Genomic DNA, 21,023 nt, shown 5'->3' with positions numbered 1-21,023 from the left:
GGCATAAATTTGATCTGATGATGCAATTTGAGCTTAAGAAGTGAGCGGGCGATGCAATTGTGGGTGAAAGGGGGTGAGCTGGTGATGCACGTGCCAGCGGCTACACGTTATTGACGGAGTTTTCATCTACGGTAGCGCGTGGTTAGCCAAGAAAACTGAAAAGACACCGCAACATTAAGGGCCTGATTAGCTCAAATCCTAAAATAATTGTCTGACCTTGGTACTAGTAATAATTTGATACGTCGTTTTTTATTGCCAGTTATTTATTGGAACTATCAATGATAAGCAATTTTATTTTTAATAGAGCTCTACCCTAGTGTAGACCCTAATAGTTTGTTTGGTTGCCTGCATATACCAGAATCTGCAGACGTAACTTCAGCGTGTTTGGTGACATGCATGGGAGTCTAGACTTGGCTCTCTAGATGCAAAAAGCATCCCACGACCTGGCTCATCAAATACATATTTCATTTGTGTTGGGATTAATATATATTAAGTGATATTAGAAGTAAAATAGGAACTATTAGAGTTTAGATTACTTGTTTATCTATTTTTATTTTATATAATATGATTTTACGTGGACAATCAAATATTATCTCTTCTCAGCTAGGATCTATTCAACTAAACAATGATAGCTTGTACTCCCTCCATACTAAAAAAAATAAAGTTGTTTTAAACAGCGACACGGTCTCCAAGGTATTACTTTGACTCCTTGTTTTTATAAAAAATATTTATCAAAAAGTGATATACGTATATTTTTATGAAAGTATTTTTCAAGACAAATCTATTTATATGGCTTTCTTATTTCCGAACTCAACAACTTAAAAATTATTCATGATTTATATTTTCAATGTTTGATCTAAGTTTTATCCAAAAACAACTTTATTTTTTTTTAGTACGGAGGGAGTATCACTGTAGCCTGTCCAACGTGAGTCTGATTCTCAACGACAAGACAACCAAGCAAACTATAAATACACATAGATAATTGTTGGAGTACTTTTCCCCCGCCTGTCACATTCCACGGAGGCGCCGACCGCCGCACTTCAACCACCCCTGGCACCATCATACCAGGCACACCGACGGGCGACGACGGCACGGACAAATCACGAGGGGCGCGCTGCTCCGTAGTCCGTACCAACGGGGACCGAGGGCCCACCGTTCGACCCAGGGCCTACCGTTCGCAAATTTGGTGTGTGAAAAAAAATCATTCGCTGGCTAAAAATATCGCTTATAAACCGGACGAGAAATATCCCAACGTGTCACGGCCGTCAGCAAGTCTGCGTACTCAGGCCATGGGCCCGAGTAGTAGGCGAGTAAAGGCTCTCCCTGAACGGTGGTGGTCTGGTGGACTTCGAACAAAAGGTTGAGGTGGATTTGGCCGTTTTGCGTGTGGAACCCACCTGCTCTTCCGTATCATCGCGCCAAGCCTCTGTTTCACGTTTGCCCATTTCCATTGCAGGTTACCGGCTCGTTCGCTGGTTGGTTTCTAGAATGATTTGGGCTGGCTGATGTTGGTTTGTTGTGAAAGAAAAATATTATTGGCTGATTGATTTAGGCTGGCTGAAACTAACAAACGAACATGCTGTACAGCTGCAATGCTGCAGTTAGCTGTACGCGGGAGCCCGGAGCGTACGCTCGCGGCTCGCCTCACGGAATGACGGAACCATATGAGAAGACAAACAAATTGCCGGCCCTCAGTTTTTATCCGGTGGTGTTTAAATCCGATGCTAAAGTTTAGGGACGTCACATCGGATATTACATGGAGATGTCACATCGGAGTGTTCGGTAATAACAAAATAAATTACAGAAGTCCATAGGAATCCGCGAGACGAATTTATTAAGCCTAATTAATCTATCATTAGCACATGTTTACGATAGCACCACATTGTTAAATAATGAGCTAATTAGGCTTAAAAAATTGTCTCGCAAAGTAGTCGCAATCTGTGTAACTAATTATTTTTTTAGTCTATATTTAATACTTTATGCATGTGTTTAAATATCCGATATGATTAGATGAAGAAACTAAACGAGGCCTTACAAAGAAATCGTAGGGCAAAGGCATCGATCTTACGTAAGATGCCCTCAGTAACATTAGTTTTGTACTGTTCCTTTTTTTTCAGAAGCATGTGTTGTAGATGCCTGACCAACAAACAGGGAACTGAAGCCTTTCGGCATCCGATTTAGGTTAGCTTTTGTTGATAGAGTGTGGAAATATATAGGAAGTATTTTTTTATTTAAATAGCTCTTCATTCAAACGATGATTTAGAAAATAAGTTAAAAAAAACTCTTAATTAAAGATGCTCTAAGTCTAGATAAGCAACATCACGTTGTTTTAGATGCTCTAAGCCTAGATAAGCAACATCACGTTGTTTTAGATGCTCTAAGCCTAGATAAGCAACATCACGTTGTTTTAGGGACGTTGTTTAATTCTTAAACACATTTGGTGGGGTTTTGGTTTTGACTTTTAGCGGCTTCTTCCAATGAGTTCTACCAAATAGTCATTAAAAAAGGGAGCCCGGAGGAGTGGGAGCCAGTTTTTTTTTTACTATGCAGAGCAAAAAAAAAACTCCCAGCTTCTCTTTACAATGACACAAATTATTATAAAATTATCATTTAAGTTGTTTTTGTAAAATATTTTTCAAGACGATTTCAGTTGCACCTGAGAAGGTGCTCCACAAGACGAGTCGAAGCCTGAGCCCTGCCAATTTTTCATAAGAGGAAAAAATCGACCACGGTCATAAATCATAGCTATTGCATATTGCATGCTACGGTTAGAGAAAGCAAAACACAGGAAGGTGACGAACACAAAGGGCCCGATTGATAGCTTGTGTGAGGCTAGCCAGGCTCCAAAGGCGCAATATCTTTATGCACTCCTGTGTTTGTTTGTAGTATTTGGATGACATAGGGCCTGTTTGGTTCGTCGTTGCACATTGCCAAAACTCTCACGATGTAAATATGACGAACTCTGGCTGGCGTTCGGCTCCTGACCAAGTTAAGGCGTGCCGCAACAAAAGCACAACCTAGTTCAAATTTGCTGCCACACCCTGCCAAATGTGTGGCAATTGTTCTCAATGCCAAACATTTGGCGCAGCCGCAGGTGCGGCGTAGCAGCCATAGGCGTCGTTTAAACAAGCGCTATATCTCTAGCTTAATTTGTCTCGGGCGATAAAAAAATCCACCATTTGTCTGAAATTATAAGCCGTTTTAGCTTTTCCACGATACTATCAGCCTGTTCGCTGGTTGGTTTCTGGACTGATAAGCCCTGCCGATACTAATTGGTTGTGAGAGAAAAATAATATATCATGGCTAATAAGTCCTAGTTAAAACCAACAAGCGAATAGACTCTATATGATATGTCTAGATATATAATAAAATTTACTTCCTCAGTCTAAAAAATGCAACTATGGATCGCGTGTATTTAAAGTGATTTACGTTTGACCAAAATTTTAATGAATGGTAATTCACATTTATGATTTCAAATTGATTTATTAAAAAAATACATTTTATAATTAATCTAATATTTATTCGATATTATAAATATTTAATTCTTTTTATCTATAGTTGATCAAATTTAAAATACTAAAACAATGACACTATAGGGCCCCGTTTGGCCGGGCTCTGGGCAGCTTCGGCTCCGGCTGCCGAATCACTGTAGCTGCACTATTCACCGAAGCCGTTTTTCTCTCTCCTCCTTTCCTCTCTTACTGACACCACTAGAGCCGGAGAAGTTTGTTTTGTGGCTCCCATGGCTCCAGCTACAGTGTCGCAAAAAAATATGATTTTATATGATTAATATATCTTAGAAAAATTATATCTTTTTGTGGAATTAAATGAAGATAATTTTTATATAAAAATTATAGATTTCGACGAGATCTACAACTTTCTAGTTTTTAGTTTTTTTTCATTTGAAATCGTTAATATGCTCAAAAAATTAATAATATATTTAGACTTAAGGGTATTTTTGACTTTTTACACCTGCAGTTTGACGACTCTGGAGCCCAAACCATCGGCAATGGTATGGATGGCCAAAAAAAAAAAAAAGTTAGATGAACTTTTTCAGAAAGACGTTGGACATTACGATTTTTTTTTATAGCACACGAGAAATTTCCCCCAAAAACTAGCCAGGAAGATGAAGAAGACACACGCACCCTTCGTTCCCTCGTTAATCTCGCCCCGCTATCACACTCTCTCTCTCTCCCTCGCCTTCCTGTTCTCTTCCCCAGAAGCCGAAGCCCACCGGATTTCCACCAGGTTCCCCATGTCGCCTCGCCTGCTACCCCAGTAGCCCACCCCTCTCGGCATCTCGATCTGCCGCCAGGACCGCGGTTTGGCGTTTGGATCCGGCAATCTCTGGCCGAGGCGCCGCAGATCCGAACCAATCCCAGCCTTCCCGGTGAACTCCTTCCTCCACTAGCAGTTCTCTGGTTGGGTTCTCGGTTTCGCTTGTTACTTGAGCTCGCATTTGTGCAATCTGGTGGTTTTGCTATATAGTTTCGGGTTTCTTCTCCCCTTGGATTCACTCGCGCACGCGCTGTCCGAGCGTGCTCAATCTGGTGGTTTTGCCCGGACTTCACCTCGCTGCATCATTAGCAGTAGAATCAGATTCCCTGGGTGCTTGTTCTACTGCCTCTGGTCGCTGCTGCTCATTTGCATGCGGTTTTTGGTGTGCTAGTTAGCTGCCCAGGATCATCTGGGCATGTGGTTGCTGTGAGAAATCTCTGAGGAAAGATGTGGAAACAGTTCCTGACCAAGCTGCCTAAGAAGTCCTCTGCCTCCGGGAAGGGTGACCATGGCTCAGGCTCTAGTCCGGGACGCAATGATGCTGGGAACGGGGGCACGATACAGCGCACTAGCAGCTGCCCCGGCGCCGGGCCTGCCCGTCCGGTGTCCAGCGTGAAGCGCATGTCGTCTGCGGTCTTCCCTTCTAGCGTGGTGGCTGGCATTGAGCCGCTTGTGTCGTTCAAGGATGTCCCGAACGGGGAGAAGCAGAACCTGTTCGTCAGCAAGGTGAGCCTGTGCTGCGTTGTCTTTGATTTCTCGGACCCCAACAAGAATTCTGCGGAGAAGGACTTCAAAAGGCAGGCATTGCTGGATCTTATGGACTATGTGGATTCTGCATCCTCCCGTTTCACGGAGACAATGGTTGCTGCCTGCTGTAGAATGTTTACCATCAACCTGTTCAGGGTCTTCCCTCCCAATTACCTTTCTGGTTCGTCCGGCTGTGGCGAGGGTGAAGAGGAGGAGCCAATGTTTGACCCTGCATGGCCCCATCTGCATCTTGTGTATGATCTGCTACTGAAATTTATTGGCTCCTCATCTCTGGATACGAAGGTAGGAAAGAAATATTTTGACCATACATTCATCGTGAAGCTACTCGAACTGTTCGATTCTGAGGATCCAAGAGAAAGGGATTGCTTGAAAACAATATTGCATCGAATCTATGGAAAGTTCATGGTGCACCGTCCCTTCATCCGCAAAGCAGTGACCAATATATTCTACCACTTCGTGTTTGAGACTGATCGCCATAATGGTATTGCTGAACTACTGGAGGTTTTTGGTAGTGTTATTAGTGGCTTTGCATTGCCTCTGAAGGAAGAACACAAAATCTTTCTTTGGAGGGTTCTAATTCCTTTACACAAGCCAAAATCAGTTGGTTTGTATCTGCAGCAGTTAACCTACTGTGTGACCCAGTTTGTAGAGAAGGAACCAAAGCTTGCAAGTTCAGTGATACTTGGTCTGCTCAGATACTGGCCAATAACAAATAGCCAGAAAGAAATAATGTTTCTGAGTGAGATTGAAGAGGTCCTGGAGGCAACCAACACAGTTGAATTCCAGAAGTGCATGGTTCCGTTGTTCAGACGAATTGCTCAATGCATCAACAGTTCCCACTTCCAGGTAACTCATAAATTATGTTGACCCTCACCTTGTTTAGGAGAAATGAATTGTGTGTTGCGATTTAAATTTACATTTACATTCACATGTCCATTCTGTAGTCTGCATGCATTATATCCCTCTATTTACATAATGCATTTTTTTTTTCTGGAATCTGTCTGAGCATGTATTTCATTAAGAGGAGTAGAAAGTGTGACCACACGCACGTCCAAGCTAGGGAAGGGCTTAGACAGCATAGAATTTCAAAAGGTTATTATATACAAGTAAACTAAAGCAGCCTAAGATTAAGAAAGGCATTACACATTGATGCCAGCAAAGAGTGACCTCAATTTATGGAACCATGCTTGTACCCAGCATTGAGCCTTCTCCTTGATTTGAATAGCAAGGGTGATGGCAGCGTGTAAAAACCATCAAAGATCTGCATTTTTCTCAAAACACGAAAGATATGCATTTTTCTCAAACACAAAAGATATGCATTTTGCAAAAATGTAGTACCAAATGAAGACTGAAGAGCTTCACCCACTCATTGATGCTTTAATCTAATTCATTTCTGTCACTCCCATTACTTTACGATGTCGTCTACATGGTACAGTCCAAAGAATCACTCATCCAGTTGGAAACATTCATGGCCATAAAATGTACTTATCGTAATGTAACCACACACCAGCCTGTTCGGTTGGCTGGTTCGTATCGTTGCTGGTTCGTGAAAAAGTACTGCTGGCTGGTTTGTGTGAGAGAAAAATACTGTTCCGGCTGAAAATTTACGATCGTTTACGACGAGCCACAGCCAAACGAACAGGCTCAATGGATCTCCTGATGCATGAAATGTGCACCACCTGTAGACAGGCCAAATAAGCAACGAATACCTGTTATTTTCTGAAAGATGTGGACAAATAATGGTAGGCCAGCATGCACCACCATTTATGGTCTGGGTATGGGATATGGCCATAGTTGATATGCAGTTTCCCTTCTTTTAAGAAAGTAGAAGATTAAACTGTGCAAAGCATCAGCCGAAGCAATGTGTCTAGTTGGGTGCCTGCTATGTATGGTATGATCAGTTTTGGCTGGATTTGATGTTAAGGAAGCAAAAGCTAAATAAAATGAATCAGACTGGATAATTGAGTTAACCAGGAAACCGTTTGGTTTTTGGTGCTCTGGCCAAGTTTGGTGTCCCTGAAAAGTAGAAATGAACCCTCTTCGGCAGGTGTGGCAATTTCTGGGCTTGCTGCTATCTTTTTCCATTAATGATATCCATCATTCACTATTTTGATCCTTGTTACTAATTACTCCTTTTTTAAGACGTTCCCTTCAAGTGGTTGAGTCAAATCAAATGAACTATTTCAGGTTGCAGAACGAGCACTCTTCATGTGCAACAATGATCACATCATCAGCTTGGTTGCACAGAATCGGCAAGCAATCATGCCCATCGTCACCCCAGCATTAGAAGAGAATATCCAGAGCCACTGGAATGTATCAGTCCTAAACCTGACAACCAACGTGAAGAAGATGCTGTCAGAAATGGATGAGGAGCTCTTCTCAGCCTGCCTTGCCACACGCAAGGAAGCCGAAGAGATGCGAGCGCTGCTGGAAGGTAAACGTAGGCTGGCCTGGGAGCTGCTAGAGTCTGCAGCGGCGTTCCAGCCAGTGACAGGCAACACTGCCGTCCTGGTGAGTCGCTAGGCGTCAAGTGGAGGGCTGCTCCTCCTTCCTCCGTCTTGTTGGCAACATGGGCCAATTGCTGAAAAGCTCGTGACCAACTTCACCTTGCTTGTTTAGTTTGTTGTTGTAGACTTGTAGTAGTAGTATGTCTTGCTGTAACTGTAAGTTGAAACTACTATGGGATATATCCGTCTTTATGCTATGGTAGGAGGCATGCATGGTTTACATGCAGTGTCCTGCAGATGTGGGCTCATTTCGTTACGCTGAAATTTAGCCGCTGCTGATGCTTATGCTGATTTCTTATAAGGGAAAAACGTTGTTCGTTTGCTAAAAAAAACTGCTGAAGTAGTGTTTTGCCTTTTCACATGTTCGGCTACATTCAGAACGACTGACCTGGCTAAATACTCTATCAAATGGAGTATGAAATTCGAGAGAAAAAGAAAGCACGAAACTGTACTTAAGTTTAGTTCAGTGTAAAAGTGGGTCTCAGGTTCAAAAAAAAAAAGTGGGTCTCCCGGAGGTCGGAGCTCTGCCACAAAATTTGTAAAACGATACAAATAGAGACAGAAAAAACAAAAAACGATTCCGTTGCCGGGACTCGAGAACCCGGGTCTCTCGGGTGAGAGCCGAGTATCCTAACAAGCTATACTACAACGGAATATTGTTATGCCTATTTGTTTTACCCCTATTATCCAAAACACCGTAACGTTTAACAACAACTACAAGTTTAGGAATACAGAAGTGACCGCTACATCCATATTATTTAACACTGTATGATTTTGATGTCGTAACCAGCAATAATTAGGTTAAATGTAAGTTAGAAACTGTATAGCGAATTAAACGTGTTCATCCAATTGAAACCTTTGACTTGACATGAGTGCTTGTATTTTTCTGTATTTATTTTAGATTTAACGGTCAACGTCGAAACGTCTATGATGACTTTATCAATCCTAGATCTACTGATTCAATTATTCAGAGAGAGAAAACAAGAAGATGTCCAAATTAAACTATGTCTTAATATTTAGTGAGTATAAGTGAGCACAAGTGAGCACGTGCATCTGTACTAAGAAAAAACTGTCCATGTTAAAATGTGCCTTAATATTTGTGAATGGAGGCAGTAGCTCTGTATATAGAAGGAAATTTGGTTACATATCAAATTGAGTAGCTGACTTCAAGTGCAGCCTAAACATAGGCAGTAAATTTAGGGGAAAAAACTAGGTAACATGGGATAGCACACATAGAGAATGTCAATTTCTTTTTAACCAATAGCAACACTACGATGTAAAACTTAGAATACTTTTAAAAAAAGTCCACTTAACCTCCCAAACTATTCGTTGTTGTCTACTTTATTTACTCCTTCACCTATAAAACGAGCTATTCTTCCCCTTACACTACTAAAACCTGTCTAAATAAGCCCCTAAGGCGACTTTGAAGGTGTTTTCTCTGATGTGGCATATTACGTAGGTGCTGACATGGCGGTGAGTCAGCAAGCAGTAGAAAAAAAAGTCTACTTACATAACACTTAGCATGCCAGTGGTTGACTACGTAACTCTCTCAACTATAAAACCTGATATAATGCTCACACCTTTGCGAAACGGTGCACACTTTGAACTCTGAAGCGGCCTAGCATGGATAAAGTTGTTCAAATGCAGGAATTACAAGGCTACTTTGGGATTTGTGCAGCTTTTAGAAAGAGGTCTACCAGAGCACTTCTCTGATTGATTATATATAAGTTCGAGCATAAATATGAGGAGAAATATGAGCATACATGAATTTTACATAATTGGGATATATTTGAACTAAGTCTAGAAAACAAGAGGCACTGCTCTTTGCTAGGCATAAGAAGTCTCAGAAATATGCCCATGCTCCACCGTGGGGTCATAAGTTCCATTTCAGCAAATGTACATTGTACATCAAGGATTTATTTGTGAAAAATACTCATAAGGATTTCAACCACAAATAGGATTCCTCCCTTCGTCTATGTCGATGACCAGTAGATGGTCTGGTTTTGAACCATTCGGTCCCTCTTTGTACAGCTTGGGTAAATATGCGTGGTATGCTGGTAGGTAGCGTGATACAAAATCCATAACCTGAAAGAACTCTCAGCATTATATTTCTGTAGATAATCAACGGCTCTAGAAAAAAAAACTAAAGTTAATTGCTGGATAAATGAGCAGATAGGCTTCCATTTTAAATAAATGACGTGAAAATGATTTGCTGAAAGAAGTACATCGCTATTCGCTAACCAGTCAATCAGTAATTTTTCTTTCCACTACCATGACTTTAACTAGGATAACAAAGAGATAGCTTTGTCAGGGAATGCACCTCCTCATCAGACATTCCAGGTTTTCCATCTGCTTTCATGGCTATCTCTGCCTGCAGTCCAAATACTAATCTCAGAAATTGCAATTCATGGTTTGTTACGAGTTCAGTCTTGTCACTAGTCAGATATTCGAGTAATGACCTGCAGCCTCCACTGGTAGACACAACTAGGTTCTCTTATTTTTATAACGATCCATGACTTGATAAACCTGTCCCAAGCGTCATAGTATGCTTCAAGGTTCTTGTTAACCACCTCGAGCTGAATATGACAAAATTACTAAATTAGTGTCATACTGTTGCTACAGGTAAAGTAAAAACCACAAATCAGATAAATGCCTGGGGATCCACTGCTTTCACAACTTCATTTGGAAGAGGTTTAAATCCAAGCATCCATCCTTCAAAGAGAACAACCTAGGACAGCAAAGAAGACACGCTTTAAGTTCTCAAACTAATCTTCGTCGACTAAACATGAGATTACCTCTAAGGGCCCTTCAACCTCCGGCCATACAGAAGGATCAGCACGATCGCCTCTTCCCCCAAAAGCTGACTACATGGACATGTGGCATGTATCATGCAGCTGATCAGCTATAAGCTTATAAACATCAGTTAGAGGAACGTTAACTGCACCTTTTACCTTGTCATACCGTGGAACCTTCATCTTGATGCCTAAATGTTGTGAAAACAATTGTGAGCTCACAAAAATATATTTTAAAACGATGTAAAATATTTTAGTAATTTTCCAAGAAGAGAAGCCCTGTGCACAAATCATCATCCAAAAACAAATAGTTTTGAAGAAGGTCCAAATAGTTGTCTAAACTGGTACCTTCCTTTGTTAGTTTCATCAGTGACTCGAGTGTTTCAACACTGAATTGGAGATCGTGGCTTCCAGCATTTCCACGGAGCTGGAAAGTTTTGGTCAGTTATTACTCTCAATTCAGCTTGCGTTACAATGTTGAAAGTAATAAGTAAATCCACATTCACTAGCCCACTGGAGTGAGGGAGTTTGTACCTCTAAAAGAGCATTTCCAGGATATCTGTCCCTCAGTTCATTCTGCACATAAAAAAAGCCTATGTGTGAGCTATCTCACTATTTTCAGTACTCAGTACTAGCTAGGGGGAGAGAGGGAAAGAGGGGAGAGAGTATATGGTCGATATATTTTCCATCTAGTAGAAGTTCATACCTGCTCTTTTGCTGTCAAATAGAAGTCATCTATAGACAATGTGGCGGATTTCCTATGTCACACAGAAGTTTGGCTCTTAAATTTCATTCACAGGGGCAAAGAGCACTATGATCAGTTCAATGAGGAGAACTCACCTACCAGCAACCTGAAAAAGATGATCAAGTGCGGAGACTAGAGTCGTCTTTCCACTTCCTTGGGGAGCGCTGACCCCGATCTGTGTTAGATAAAGATACTCTCGTTTATCAAATGTGAACTGAACTTGCTAGTAGGTTGTTCATCCATGTAAACTCAGAATCAGATTCAGGTCCCGTCTAGGTTAAAACATCTCCTTTAGTGATTCCCTCGATCCATCAGGTTTAAGATGACAAGATCAGATGCACTTTTTATTAAGCATGTCTCATGGACAGCATATGCTTTTTTAATATATTTTGCTTAGCATCTACTGTGTGCTGTCCCGCATAATTCAGAGGAACATGTTCTCTTGTGCACATCTGGTGGAAGGGGAACATGGCATAAGAGCTTTGGATTGTATCCTCACCTCACTCGAGGACAAATTTTATGCCAGATACACACCAGTTTTATTTGTGCGATGACGACGATATACTGATGGGGTCGATTGCCTTAGTTCTAAGCCTCTCATCGATATGAACATGAGCATCTAAGCAAGTAGTAACGACTGCAAAAAAGGCCAATGTTGATGCGAGTGCATACCACCAATGGCGGGATGTCGTCGCCGTCGTCGTACTTGGCTCTGTGCTCTACGACCTGGTCCTCGCACCAGAGGAAGACGGGGATGTAGAACTGGTACACCCGGGCCTTCTCGGCCTCCGACAGCCGGCGCTCGTCGAGGCGGAGGAGGCGCGCCACCTGAACCCCGCAGCGAAGCCACCAGTCGATGGAGCCGGCGACCTTCTCCTTGGTGTGGCCGATCCTGTCCACCAGTGGGCCGCTGAAGATGAAGTCGTAGAGGTCCCGCTCGGACGCGCTGAGCGCCGGGGACGGGGAGGACGACGCGGCAGCGCGCGGCGGCGGCGAAGCCGTTGGGCCGTCGTCCGGGCATGGCAGGAACGCTGGCCGGAGCGACGAGACAAGAAATTAGACCATCGACGGGCAAGTTTCTTCTTTAATCGTCGACGACGACGAGAAGATTACCGTCCATGCGCGCAGTCAAGATCCGAGGACCTGAAATAATCGATCGATGATCGGCTAGGCAGTATATAAGAGTAGCTAACAGAAGATCGGTTCTCCAAAACAAGGAAGCCAGGAAGGGAACCGTTGTGGTTTAGCGACAGAGAGGGTGCGGGAATTTGTTTATAGTGTGTCATCGAACATTGTATTATATACCAAGGACAAAAATAATAGTAACAAAATGCTTGCTCGAGTGAGACGAGGGCAGGTGCTGGACAGCTAGAAAAAGATCGTGAGGGAGGAAAAAAAATTGTCTCTGCCGCGCAAGCATACTTATCGGCGAAAGAAAAAAAAGAGCATAAACATCACGCATCTAGAAGGGAAGTTAGAAACGTCGCTCTAGCTAAGTTTCTGTACTTGCAACATGTACAACCTAAGTTTTTGCCACGTCACACGGATACAGCAAAAAAAAAAAAGTTATATAATGGATCCTATGTTTGAATGAATATACAAACTGTTTAATACATATATAAAAGGGGAACGGTTTGCGCTCGGACATCTGGACAGGTCGTCCGGACGTCCGCACCTGCAGTTCGCCTCCACGCTATTTTACACGCCCCACACGGGCCCGCGCGCTAGAGGCACCTGTCTGAGAGCTGCCTCAAGCTGCAGATGACCACTGCTGCAGGGGTGTAGTCTGCCCGCTGCCACTAACCACCATGGAGTCGAGAAACACCGTCGAAAATCTGATCCACACCAACCAGATGGAGACCTACTAAACTCGGGCGATCTACTTTTAAAACATTCAGATACAACATACAAAAAGAAGATAGATGAAACACTTGAAACATGCTTCTGAAACACTTGAAAAAAGCTCATGAAAACACTTGAAAAATCATTGCAAATATACGCAACATCCAGATAAACCACTTGCAACATATGTCTGAAACATATGCAAAATCTAGGTAAACACACACGCAATATACGTCCTAAAAACACAAATGAAACATTAGTCACAGACCTTTACAACATAAGTGTAGAACCATTACAACATATGCAACATATCAATCTATTTTTGCAACATCGAAACACTTACAACATACCTTTGAAATATCTGAAACATTTAAAAAATACGTTTGCAACCTGTACTTTTAGCAAAACCTAGCAGATAGGCGGGTGGAGCATCTAGAAGGTAAGTTAGAAACGTCGCTCAAGCTAAGTTTCTGTCATGTACAACCTAAGTTTTGCCACGTCACCCGATACAACAAAAAAAAGTTATATAATGGATCCTATATATTTGAATGTCTACACATTGTTTAATACATATATAGAATCACGATCAGCTATGAATAAAATCTCTATATACCATTTTATTGCTTCTTTTAAACGAATGAGATCAAATATGCTAGAGCATCTGCTCCGATCATGCTACTGCACATGTTAAAGCAGCAACAGATATTTTCTCCTGCTATTTGCGTAGATTATCAGCTCAATTACACATAGATAAAAGTCAACTCGATTTCACACTTTAACAAAAGCTAGGAAGATAACCCCTGATATTTATCTCTTTTTTATTTAACCTTTCTTCCCCTTACCCCCTTAGCATCCAGTACCAGTACTAGAGAAACGATTTTAAGCAATAGCCCTATTTTTGACAGAGTAGGCTCAATTCACATCTTTGGCTCTGTTCGCTTGTCTTATAATTCGTACTTTTCAGCGTGTTTTTTCAGCCGGCACAGTATTTTTCTCTCACAACAAATCAGCCGGAACAGTATTTCGTTTTTTTTTTCAGCGAAGCGAACGGGGCCTTTGTTGGGTTCCACTAATCTAATTGTCACTAGAAGTATATTTTTAGAAGTGGTTGGAAAACCCAGCCGCCATTGACAATGGTAATAGAGGCAGCTCTAATTAGACGGGCACGCAATTAGAATAATGCATTCGGTTTTTATTTATCTGGTCTCCACCTTTGAGTATAAAAGGAAAATGCTTTATCATTTCCAAGTATGAACTATATATTTTTTATTTTTTTTTCAAAAAACAGTAACACAGTACTTATAATTAGAGCGCCTCGTGGGCGCGCTGTAAACAAATGATTCTCTCTTAATACAAAAACACGCAAATCATTTGCGTGATTGAGAAAAAACATTTGCACAGATGGAGACTAATTTGCGAGACGAATCTATTAAGCCTAATTAGTCCATGATTTGACAATGCGGTGCTACAGTAAAATGCGCTAGTGATAGATACATTAGGTTCAATAAACTCATCTCGTAAATTAGTCCATATTTTTGCAATTATTTTTATAATTATCTCATATTTAGTCTCCATCCGAATATCCGATGATGCCATACACGTGGAACGAGATCCTCTGCAGTGCTGGACATCGACTCCTATCTGTCAGCCTGTTCGTTTAACTGTGGCTTATCGTAAACGAACATAAATTTTTAGTTAAAATAGTATTTTTCTTTCACATAAACCAACCAACACGAACCAGCAACAACGATACGAATCAGCCAACCGTGTAGTCACCCTATCTTTCGCCAAATAGTGCGGCTGGCTGCTGGCCCGTTAGAATGGGTAAGCTTTCAGAGCCGTAGAGTCACGGTTACATCTGAAATAGACGGTTCAGGTGTCGATGGTAGAGAAAAGTCGACTGGAGTGACCGAGTGAGTGACACAGGATCTCGTTCCGTCGCGCGCAGGTAAGGTGCCTGTTCCGGTGTTTCCTTCTTTTTTCTCGTTCTCTTCTCCCGCTTTACCTGGCGTGCGGGACAACTAGGCGGCCGCCGCCGCCCGACGGCCAGCTGCCGCTGCTCTTCGTCGGGCTCTTTGACGGCGACAGCACCCACCACACCAGGTATGCCCGCCCGCTCTTCTCTTCTTGCTGTGCAAAACTGAGCACCCAAACCCTAATTTAATCTATTTGGCAATCTGTATTCGGATCTGATCTAATCACTACATGTGTACCCTTTATTGGGTCTGCCCCCTGTGACGGTGGACTAGGCTGTAGGCCTGTAGCTAGTGTTGGAGCTAATTCATTCGATTCAGCTAAACAGTCTTTTTTTTGTTAAATGGTGAAGGTTCGATCCCGCTGCCCCTCTAATATCATTTGTTGTAAATAAATGGCCTGGGGCATTCTAAATTCCATCATTCAGTTTTAGATCTTTCTTAAGACATGCTAGCTCTGCTGAACAGTGTGCTTCCAGTGAAAGCAAAGGTCAAATCTGTTCCATCTAAAAAGGGGGAAAAATATCTAGCTCTAACTTACTGTGATGGATGTTCCAACCATTCTAGTTTATTGCACTTATGTTTTGCCGCGTAGTGGAGTCCCAGTGCTAGTTTCTATTCCAAACCTTTTGTGGATTGGTGCAAGTCCGCACCTGTCTGGCTGTTTTGAAGCTTCACTGCATGTATTAATGGATGAAGACTATAAGTTAATGATGGAGGGTTAGTATGATTGTCCATATGCATTCTTCTTGCATCCAGGCCAAATGATTAGCTATTGTTTATTTTGTTTTGATAAAAGAAATTGATTCATTAGTGACACCTCAAGATCATTGATCATGAATTCATCTCTTTTTTTTCATGGATGCCTTTGATAAAATATAACTTAATGGATTTAAGAATTAAAATGGATGTTCTAAACCAGAAATCAAAATGCTTGATAATATTTTAGTTGACTTCAAACTTTCTTTTTACGCTGCTGATGTGCTTATTCTCATTTCATTTTGCAGTCAAATGAATAGTTGATTTCATTTCAAGCTATTACTAAACTATATTACAGTCATGAAGTCGTTAGCCGAGCAAGAGACACAGCCAAAACCGCGGCTCATTGTGCGCCTTGGTGTATTCCTTGCATCTCACCACATTCTCTTCAGGTTCACCTTCCTTTCTCCTTCTTTTTGCAGTCTAAATCCTTCCTTTTGTCCTTTCTCGTTCACCTAACTCATTATTCACCATTTTGGATCAGTGTTATATGCTGCTTTGCAGGCATTATCGCACTACTACTACTTCCTTCACTTGCAAAAAACACATACCTCTCGGAGAATGCTCTTATACCTGGTATTTTACCCTCCTCTCTATTTTTGTTTACTGCTATTTTATTGATGCATACACGCTGTTGTTCTTGAAGGGTGTGCCTGTCTGGTGGCCATACACCCAGATCTTCAGACTGCATACTGTAGATATTTTATCCTAAAGTGCATTGTAGTGTTCTCAGCATGCTTTGTTGAATATAAGTCCTCTGATGAAGCAACATATCAATATTGCTAAATATCCTGGATCTTTGGGTGTTCAGTTTAGCTTTGGGCCTCATTGGATTTATCATGTGCCAAGGAATACCTTCCAAAATTAAATGGTTGAATATGATGTAACATAGTGGGTTTTGATGTTTGTTATCAGATACTTAAGACTGACTATTCATATCCAATGTGGTTGCAAAAATATGCATTGTACCGAGCTAGTATAAATCACACAAAATGGAGTATATTGTTGGCCTGCTTTGTCGCTCAGGTGTGTATCACCACACCCCTCACTCACACATGCCGGACGTTGAAGAAGAGGAGATCAGAGCGCGCACACACATGAACACTAGTGAATGGTGCTGCTGAACTAAAGCTGCAGCTATGCCTCCACCTTTCATATATAAGTCCTAGCAAAAATACATGAACTCAACTGAGGGCCATGCTGTCCACTAGTTGCTACTATTCTACCTGCTATGACAAAAGAGCTTGATGAAAGAGCAGCAGATTATCTAACATATATGTTGTTAATGATAATGACATTTTTCATTTATAACTCTCTTTTGGAACTTCTTACATAAAGAACCTTCTCTAAAACTGGAGCCTCTTGGATGTAGGCTCTGCCAATCCATTATTTTCTACTGAAGATGCCATCGAAGCAAACAGGTTTATGAAAGGAATTGAAGCTGTGGCTGGAGACTCAAGAGGTGTAATGTATGTTACTTCATTCAGCCTTTAATATTTGTATGCATCGATCTTTGTAACTGGTCTGTTATGTTCAATATTTCGTGACTGCTGTTGAGAGACTTGCTATGGTAAAGTACAAGATTACTACTGCATTTTAGTTATACTAGTAAGCATACAAGTAGAATCCATGTAACTCAAAATCGGAGTTCAATGCTTTGATAGTAAAAAGATCTATTTTTTTCAGTTTTGCATAAGAAACATGTCTATAAACTTTTTTTTGTTAAGTTCATTAAGCTAAAGTCATATTTTTTATGACTTGTAAATATGAGAATATGCACAGGGAACTAGTTTAATCCTAGGATTGCAAAAGGTAAATAGTTTTAGCCAATTTTCCTCTAATTTACAATTCTGCGTGCAATGTTACAGTGGTATGGCAAATTTCATAGCACAACAAATAGAAGCTCTAGGTGCAGAAGTGTGTTACCATAAGTTTCTCCCTCATAGCAAGAATTTTCATCCTCTGAAGTTCTTCACCTCCATGACAAATGATATTGCTATTCAACCTAATGGCACTGCCACCAATTTTGGGATAAACACTATCGGCATTGTACGAGCTCCTCGTGGCGATGGAAAAGAAGCAATAGTGCTGGTTACTCCTTATAATTCTCAAAGAGTTCAGTCGAATGAACTGTTATCGCTGGCTCTTGGTTTCTCTGTCTTCTCCCTCTTAAGTCAAGCAGCATGGCTGTCCAAGGATGTTGTGTGGTTATCTGCAGACTCACAGTTTGGAGAGTATGCTGCAGTCTCTGCATGGTTAAACCAGTATCATAATCCTGTGTTTTTGAGTCACTCAGTGGTATTGCATACCAAGATGTATGGTGCAAACCATATATATGATGGTAATTCAGAAAAAACAGAAGTCACGGCTTTCAAACGTGCTGGAACAATGGCTGCTGCTCTCATATTTAAAGTTGGGGAAACCAGAAGATATAGTGACAGGGATAGTGTTATGATTTATGCAGAGGCATCTAATGGACAAATGCCAAACTTGGACCTTCTGAATGTGGTGCATTATTTGGCTGTTCACAGACAAGGTTTTCGTGTGAACATCGCTGCATTTAGTTCGTTGTTGAGCTCTGCATGGCTTAGGTTTATTGCTGAAATTTTACATACTCTTGGGAGTGTGTTAAGAAAAATAAATCCTGACTGGAAGCTTGATATTGCAGTCCCTGACTATGTGGAAGGGACTGCAAACCTAGCTAACTCTATGTACAACCAGGTAATTGAAATTAGCTTTCCCATTCACCTTAATGTCACTTTCCTTTTTTATGACTCTGCAGTCCCTCTTATTGGGGTTTGTTCGATACAGGCTCTTGGAGTGCCCACAGGGTCCCATGGTGCTTTCCGTGATTATCAAGTTGACGCGGTTTCTTTAGAATTTTCACCAACATTTCATGTCAAAAATGAGAATGCTAAATCTTTGTTTCTTCTAAGGGGTGGAAGGTATCTTATTGTGTTTCAATTGCACTGTTTAATGCTTCATTGTTGTTAGAGCATGGGGACCACCTTTTGATTTTAATAATGGACTAGAAGAGTTTGCATTCATGCATTGAGGCATTGAAATGTTTGTACCATAACTTCACAGCAATGATAACATAACAGGCAAAAATTTATTTGAACTGTTTTTAATGTACATGTAACAATTGCTGAAGTTGTATTATATTCCAGTGACAAATAGCTGATCAGTAAATAGTTCTGTATCTGCTATGACCTTGCAAGTTATTGCAGAAAATTATTTCATCAGGGATACGATTACATGTTAGAACCACATAAAAGGCAAAAATTTACTTGAGTCCAGTCTTATTTGTGCCTCTGACCATTTCATAGCTATGATTTTATAAGATTTTAGCATATTACGGTTTTGTCGAGGGCAGTACATAGACATTATGTGCATAAAAATTATTTAATATAAGTGGTACGAATGAGATTATTAGCATGAACTGGTAAAACTTGGAGAAACACCATAATTAGTTGGTCTTGTCTTTTTTCTTTCTTTTTTTTTTTTGCGTGACTGTAACAACCCAATGTAAAATATGTGCATGGATGAAAGTGTTTTATGCAAATGTTGCACTGAAGTAAACAGAGGAACAGGATCTTCTTATGTTGCCACTTGGTGATAACCTTAGGGTGTTTAACAGCTTTGATTTCATGTCCTGCAAAAGATTCCTCAGCAGAATTTGTTTGACATGTTAGAGAATGCTTTGATTCAGGTTAATTGAAGGAGTGGCACGTTCTGTGAACAATCTGCTTGAGAAGTTCCATCAGTCCTTTTTCCTGTACTTCCTTACAGCTCCAAGCAAGTTCATTTCGGTTGGTGTGTATATGATTCCGTTTGCATTGCTGTTGGCACCTCTCCCAATAGTTGCTGCTGCCCTTGCTGATGGCAGTAGAAGCATGGAAAAAACAGTAGATAAGTTGATAGACGACGGTAAAGCAGATGACATTGCTGATATTCTGCAAAGCAATGGTGGATCATGGAAATGGCTTCGAGCTGCAAAAGTATTGTTTGTTATCCAATTATGGGCAGTACTTGTTTCACTACTTCCATATTACATTACTCAGATACCTGATGCCACACCTATGCAAAGCGCACTCATTTGGGCTGTGCTCTCCATCGTTGTACTGATCTCCCTGTCTGTCTTGTTTGGCTCACCATACTCAGCTGGTGTTGAATGGAAACTTCTGAAAGCTACCATGATCACTTCCATCTCCATCGGGTTGGGGCTCATGTCAATAATAAATTTTGCCACTGCTCAGCTTGGTGCTCTGATAGTAATCCCAATGTGTTTGTTTTCTCGGCCTCTGAAGGCGTCAGGGATGAATTTCCTTCCTCGGGCAGTTTTGTTGGCTTCAAATATAGCTTTTGCTGTGTTGGGTTTTCCTCCAGCTGCGTTGCTGATTATGAAAGGAGTGTCCAAGGGATCGTGGTCGTGGACAATAGATGTTGGAGATTTCTGGGTATGGATGGAGTTCCTGTGGGAATGGAGCAGCGCAACGTATCTGTACCTATTTCTTGTCCATCTTCCCTGCTGGCTTTTGTGCATCCTTGTGTTGCTGCACCCATGTCGCCAATCAGAATCTAAGATGAAGCAGGAATAGCTGTAAGAGTCTTTTTTTTTCAGTTGGTAAATCTTGTGGACTAGTTTAGAAATTTCTCACTTTCAGAATTTTTGGTCTGCTGATCATTTACTCGGCTACCCATTGAAATTATCACCCAGTTGGAAAAGGCTTGTAACATGATTTGACGATGTATCCTGGCTCCATGTAATGGCTGCAACAGTTTTGAAGGCATGTTTTTCATAAGAAAGCTGCTTGTTGTAGTAATTGATTTCTAGGCTTTTGTTGATAGCAGCCGAGAAATAAATCAAAGTTCGATGTAAATGAAGCTTTAGAGATCGTAAATGAAGTGCTAATGTGCTTTGAGGGGTATTTCCTTTCCTCAAATATAGGGAAAAGCGCCAGCAGCGTGAGATTGAAAACATAGGCACTGATTAAAGCCGGACATAAGATTCAGTCGTGTGCGAATGCATTGCAAGGACACGTTTGCTGGTATAAAACATACTCCCTCCATACTCAAAAATAAAGTCATTTTGGACTGAATCAAACATTAAAAATATAAATCATAAATAACTTTTAAGTTATTAAAGTTTAGAAATGTGAAAACCATATGTATATGTATAGATTTGTCTTGAAAAATGCTTTCATAAAAATTTACATATATCACTTTTTGATAAATATCTTTATAAAAATAAGTGGTCAAAGTTATGCTTTGGAAACCTTGTCGCTATCTAAAACGACTTTATTTTTTAGTACGGAGGGAGAAAAACATAACATAGTGTTATGGACAACCAGGCTGG

General features: G+C 41.0%; 3 protein-coding genes and 1 non-coding gene across 9 annotated transcripts; 2 read left to right on the top strand and 2 right to left on the bottom strand.

Moving 5' to 3' along the window:
* The first annotated feature begins 4,160 nt into the window (after positions 1 to 4,160).
* On the top strand, positions 4,161 to 7,851 carry LOC136456385 (serine/threonine protein phosphatase 2A 57 kDa regulatory subunit B' kappa isoform-like). Its single transcript, XM_066456235.1, has 2 exons — positions 4,161 to 5,892; positions 7,234 to 7,851. The coding sequence occupies exons 1-2, from the start codon at positions 4,726 to 4,728 to the stop codon at positions 7,567 to 7,569; spliced, it is 1,503 nt and encodes a 500-aa protein (XP_066312332.1). The 5' UTR covers positions 4,161 to 4,725; the 3' UTR covers positions 7,570 to 7,851.
* Positions 7,852 to 8,131: 280 nt separating this feature from the next.
* Positions 8,132 to 8,206, bottom strand: TRNAE-CUC (transfer RNA glutamic acid (anticodon CUC)). Its single transcript has one exon. It is a non-coding gene; the product is annotated as a tRNA-Glu (tRNA).
* Positions 8,207 to 9,239: 1,033 nt separating this feature from the next.
* Positions 9,240 to 12,404, bottom strand: LOC136458726 (D-glycerate 3-kinase, chloroplastic-like). 5 transcript variants are annotated; one of them, XM_066458650.1, is made up of 12 exons: positions 12,204 to 12,404; positions 11,763 to 12,121; positions 11,186 to 11,265; positions 11,052 to 11,103; positions 10,880 to 10,921; positions 10,694 to 10,772; positions 10,498 to 10,536; positions 10,349 to 10,413; positions 10,207 to 10,281; positions 10,013 to 10,129; positions 9,874 to 9,924; positions 9,240 to 9,638 (listed from the first exon to the last, which is right to left on the bottom strand). In XM_066458650.1, the coding sequence occupies exons 1-12, from the start codon at positions 12,208 to 12,210 to the stop codon at positions 9,498 to 9,500; spliced, it is 1,107 nt and encodes a 368-aa protein (XP_066314747.1). In that variant the 5' UTR covers positions 12,211 to 12,404; the 3' UTR covers positions 9,240 to 9,497. The 5 variants fall into 5 exon arrangements, with proteins under 5 accessions (XP_066314747.1, XP_066314749.1, XP_066314748.1 ...); XM_066458652.1 differs by having other exon boundaries at positions 10,367 to 10,413; XM_066458651.1 differs by having other exon boundaries at positions 10,349 to 10,417; positions 10,505 to 10,536.
* Positions 12,405 to 14,818: 2,414 nt separating this feature from the next.
* On the top strand, positions 14,819 to 20,453 carry LOC136456383 (uncharacterized). 2 transcript variants are annotated; one of them, XM_066456234.1, is made up of 7 exons: positions 14,819 to 15,035; positions 15,963 to 16,056; positions 16,149 to 16,240; positions 17,037 to 17,133; positions 17,533 to 18,385; positions 18,476 to 18,609; positions 19,377 to 20,453. In XM_066456234.1, exons 2-7 carry the CDS (start codon positions 15,965 to 15,967, stop codon positions 20,263 to 20,265), a joined length of 2,157 nt encoding a protein of 718 aa, XP_066312331.1. In that variant the 5' UTR covers positions 14,819 to 15,035; positions 15,963 to 15,964; the 3' UTR covers positions 20,266 to 20,453. The 2 variants fall into 2 exon arrangements, with proteins under 2 accessions (XP_066312331.1, XP_066312330.1); XM_066456233.1 differs by having other exon boundaries at positions 14,820 to 15,035; positions 15,913 to 16,056.
* The last annotated feature ends 570 nt before the right edge of the window (positions 20,454 to 21,023 follow it).

This window comes from Miscanthus floridulus, chromosome 6 (assembly GCF_019320115.1).
Source record: "Miscanthus floridulus cultivar M001 chromosome 6, ASM1932011v1, whole genome shotgun sequence".
Lineage (NCBI taxonomy): Eukaryota > Viridiplantae > Streptophyta > Magnoliopsida > Poales > Poaceae > Miscanthus > Miscanthus floridulus.
Note: the sequence above shows the minus strand (reverse complement) of the source record. Positions and strands in the feature narration are given on the sequence as shown.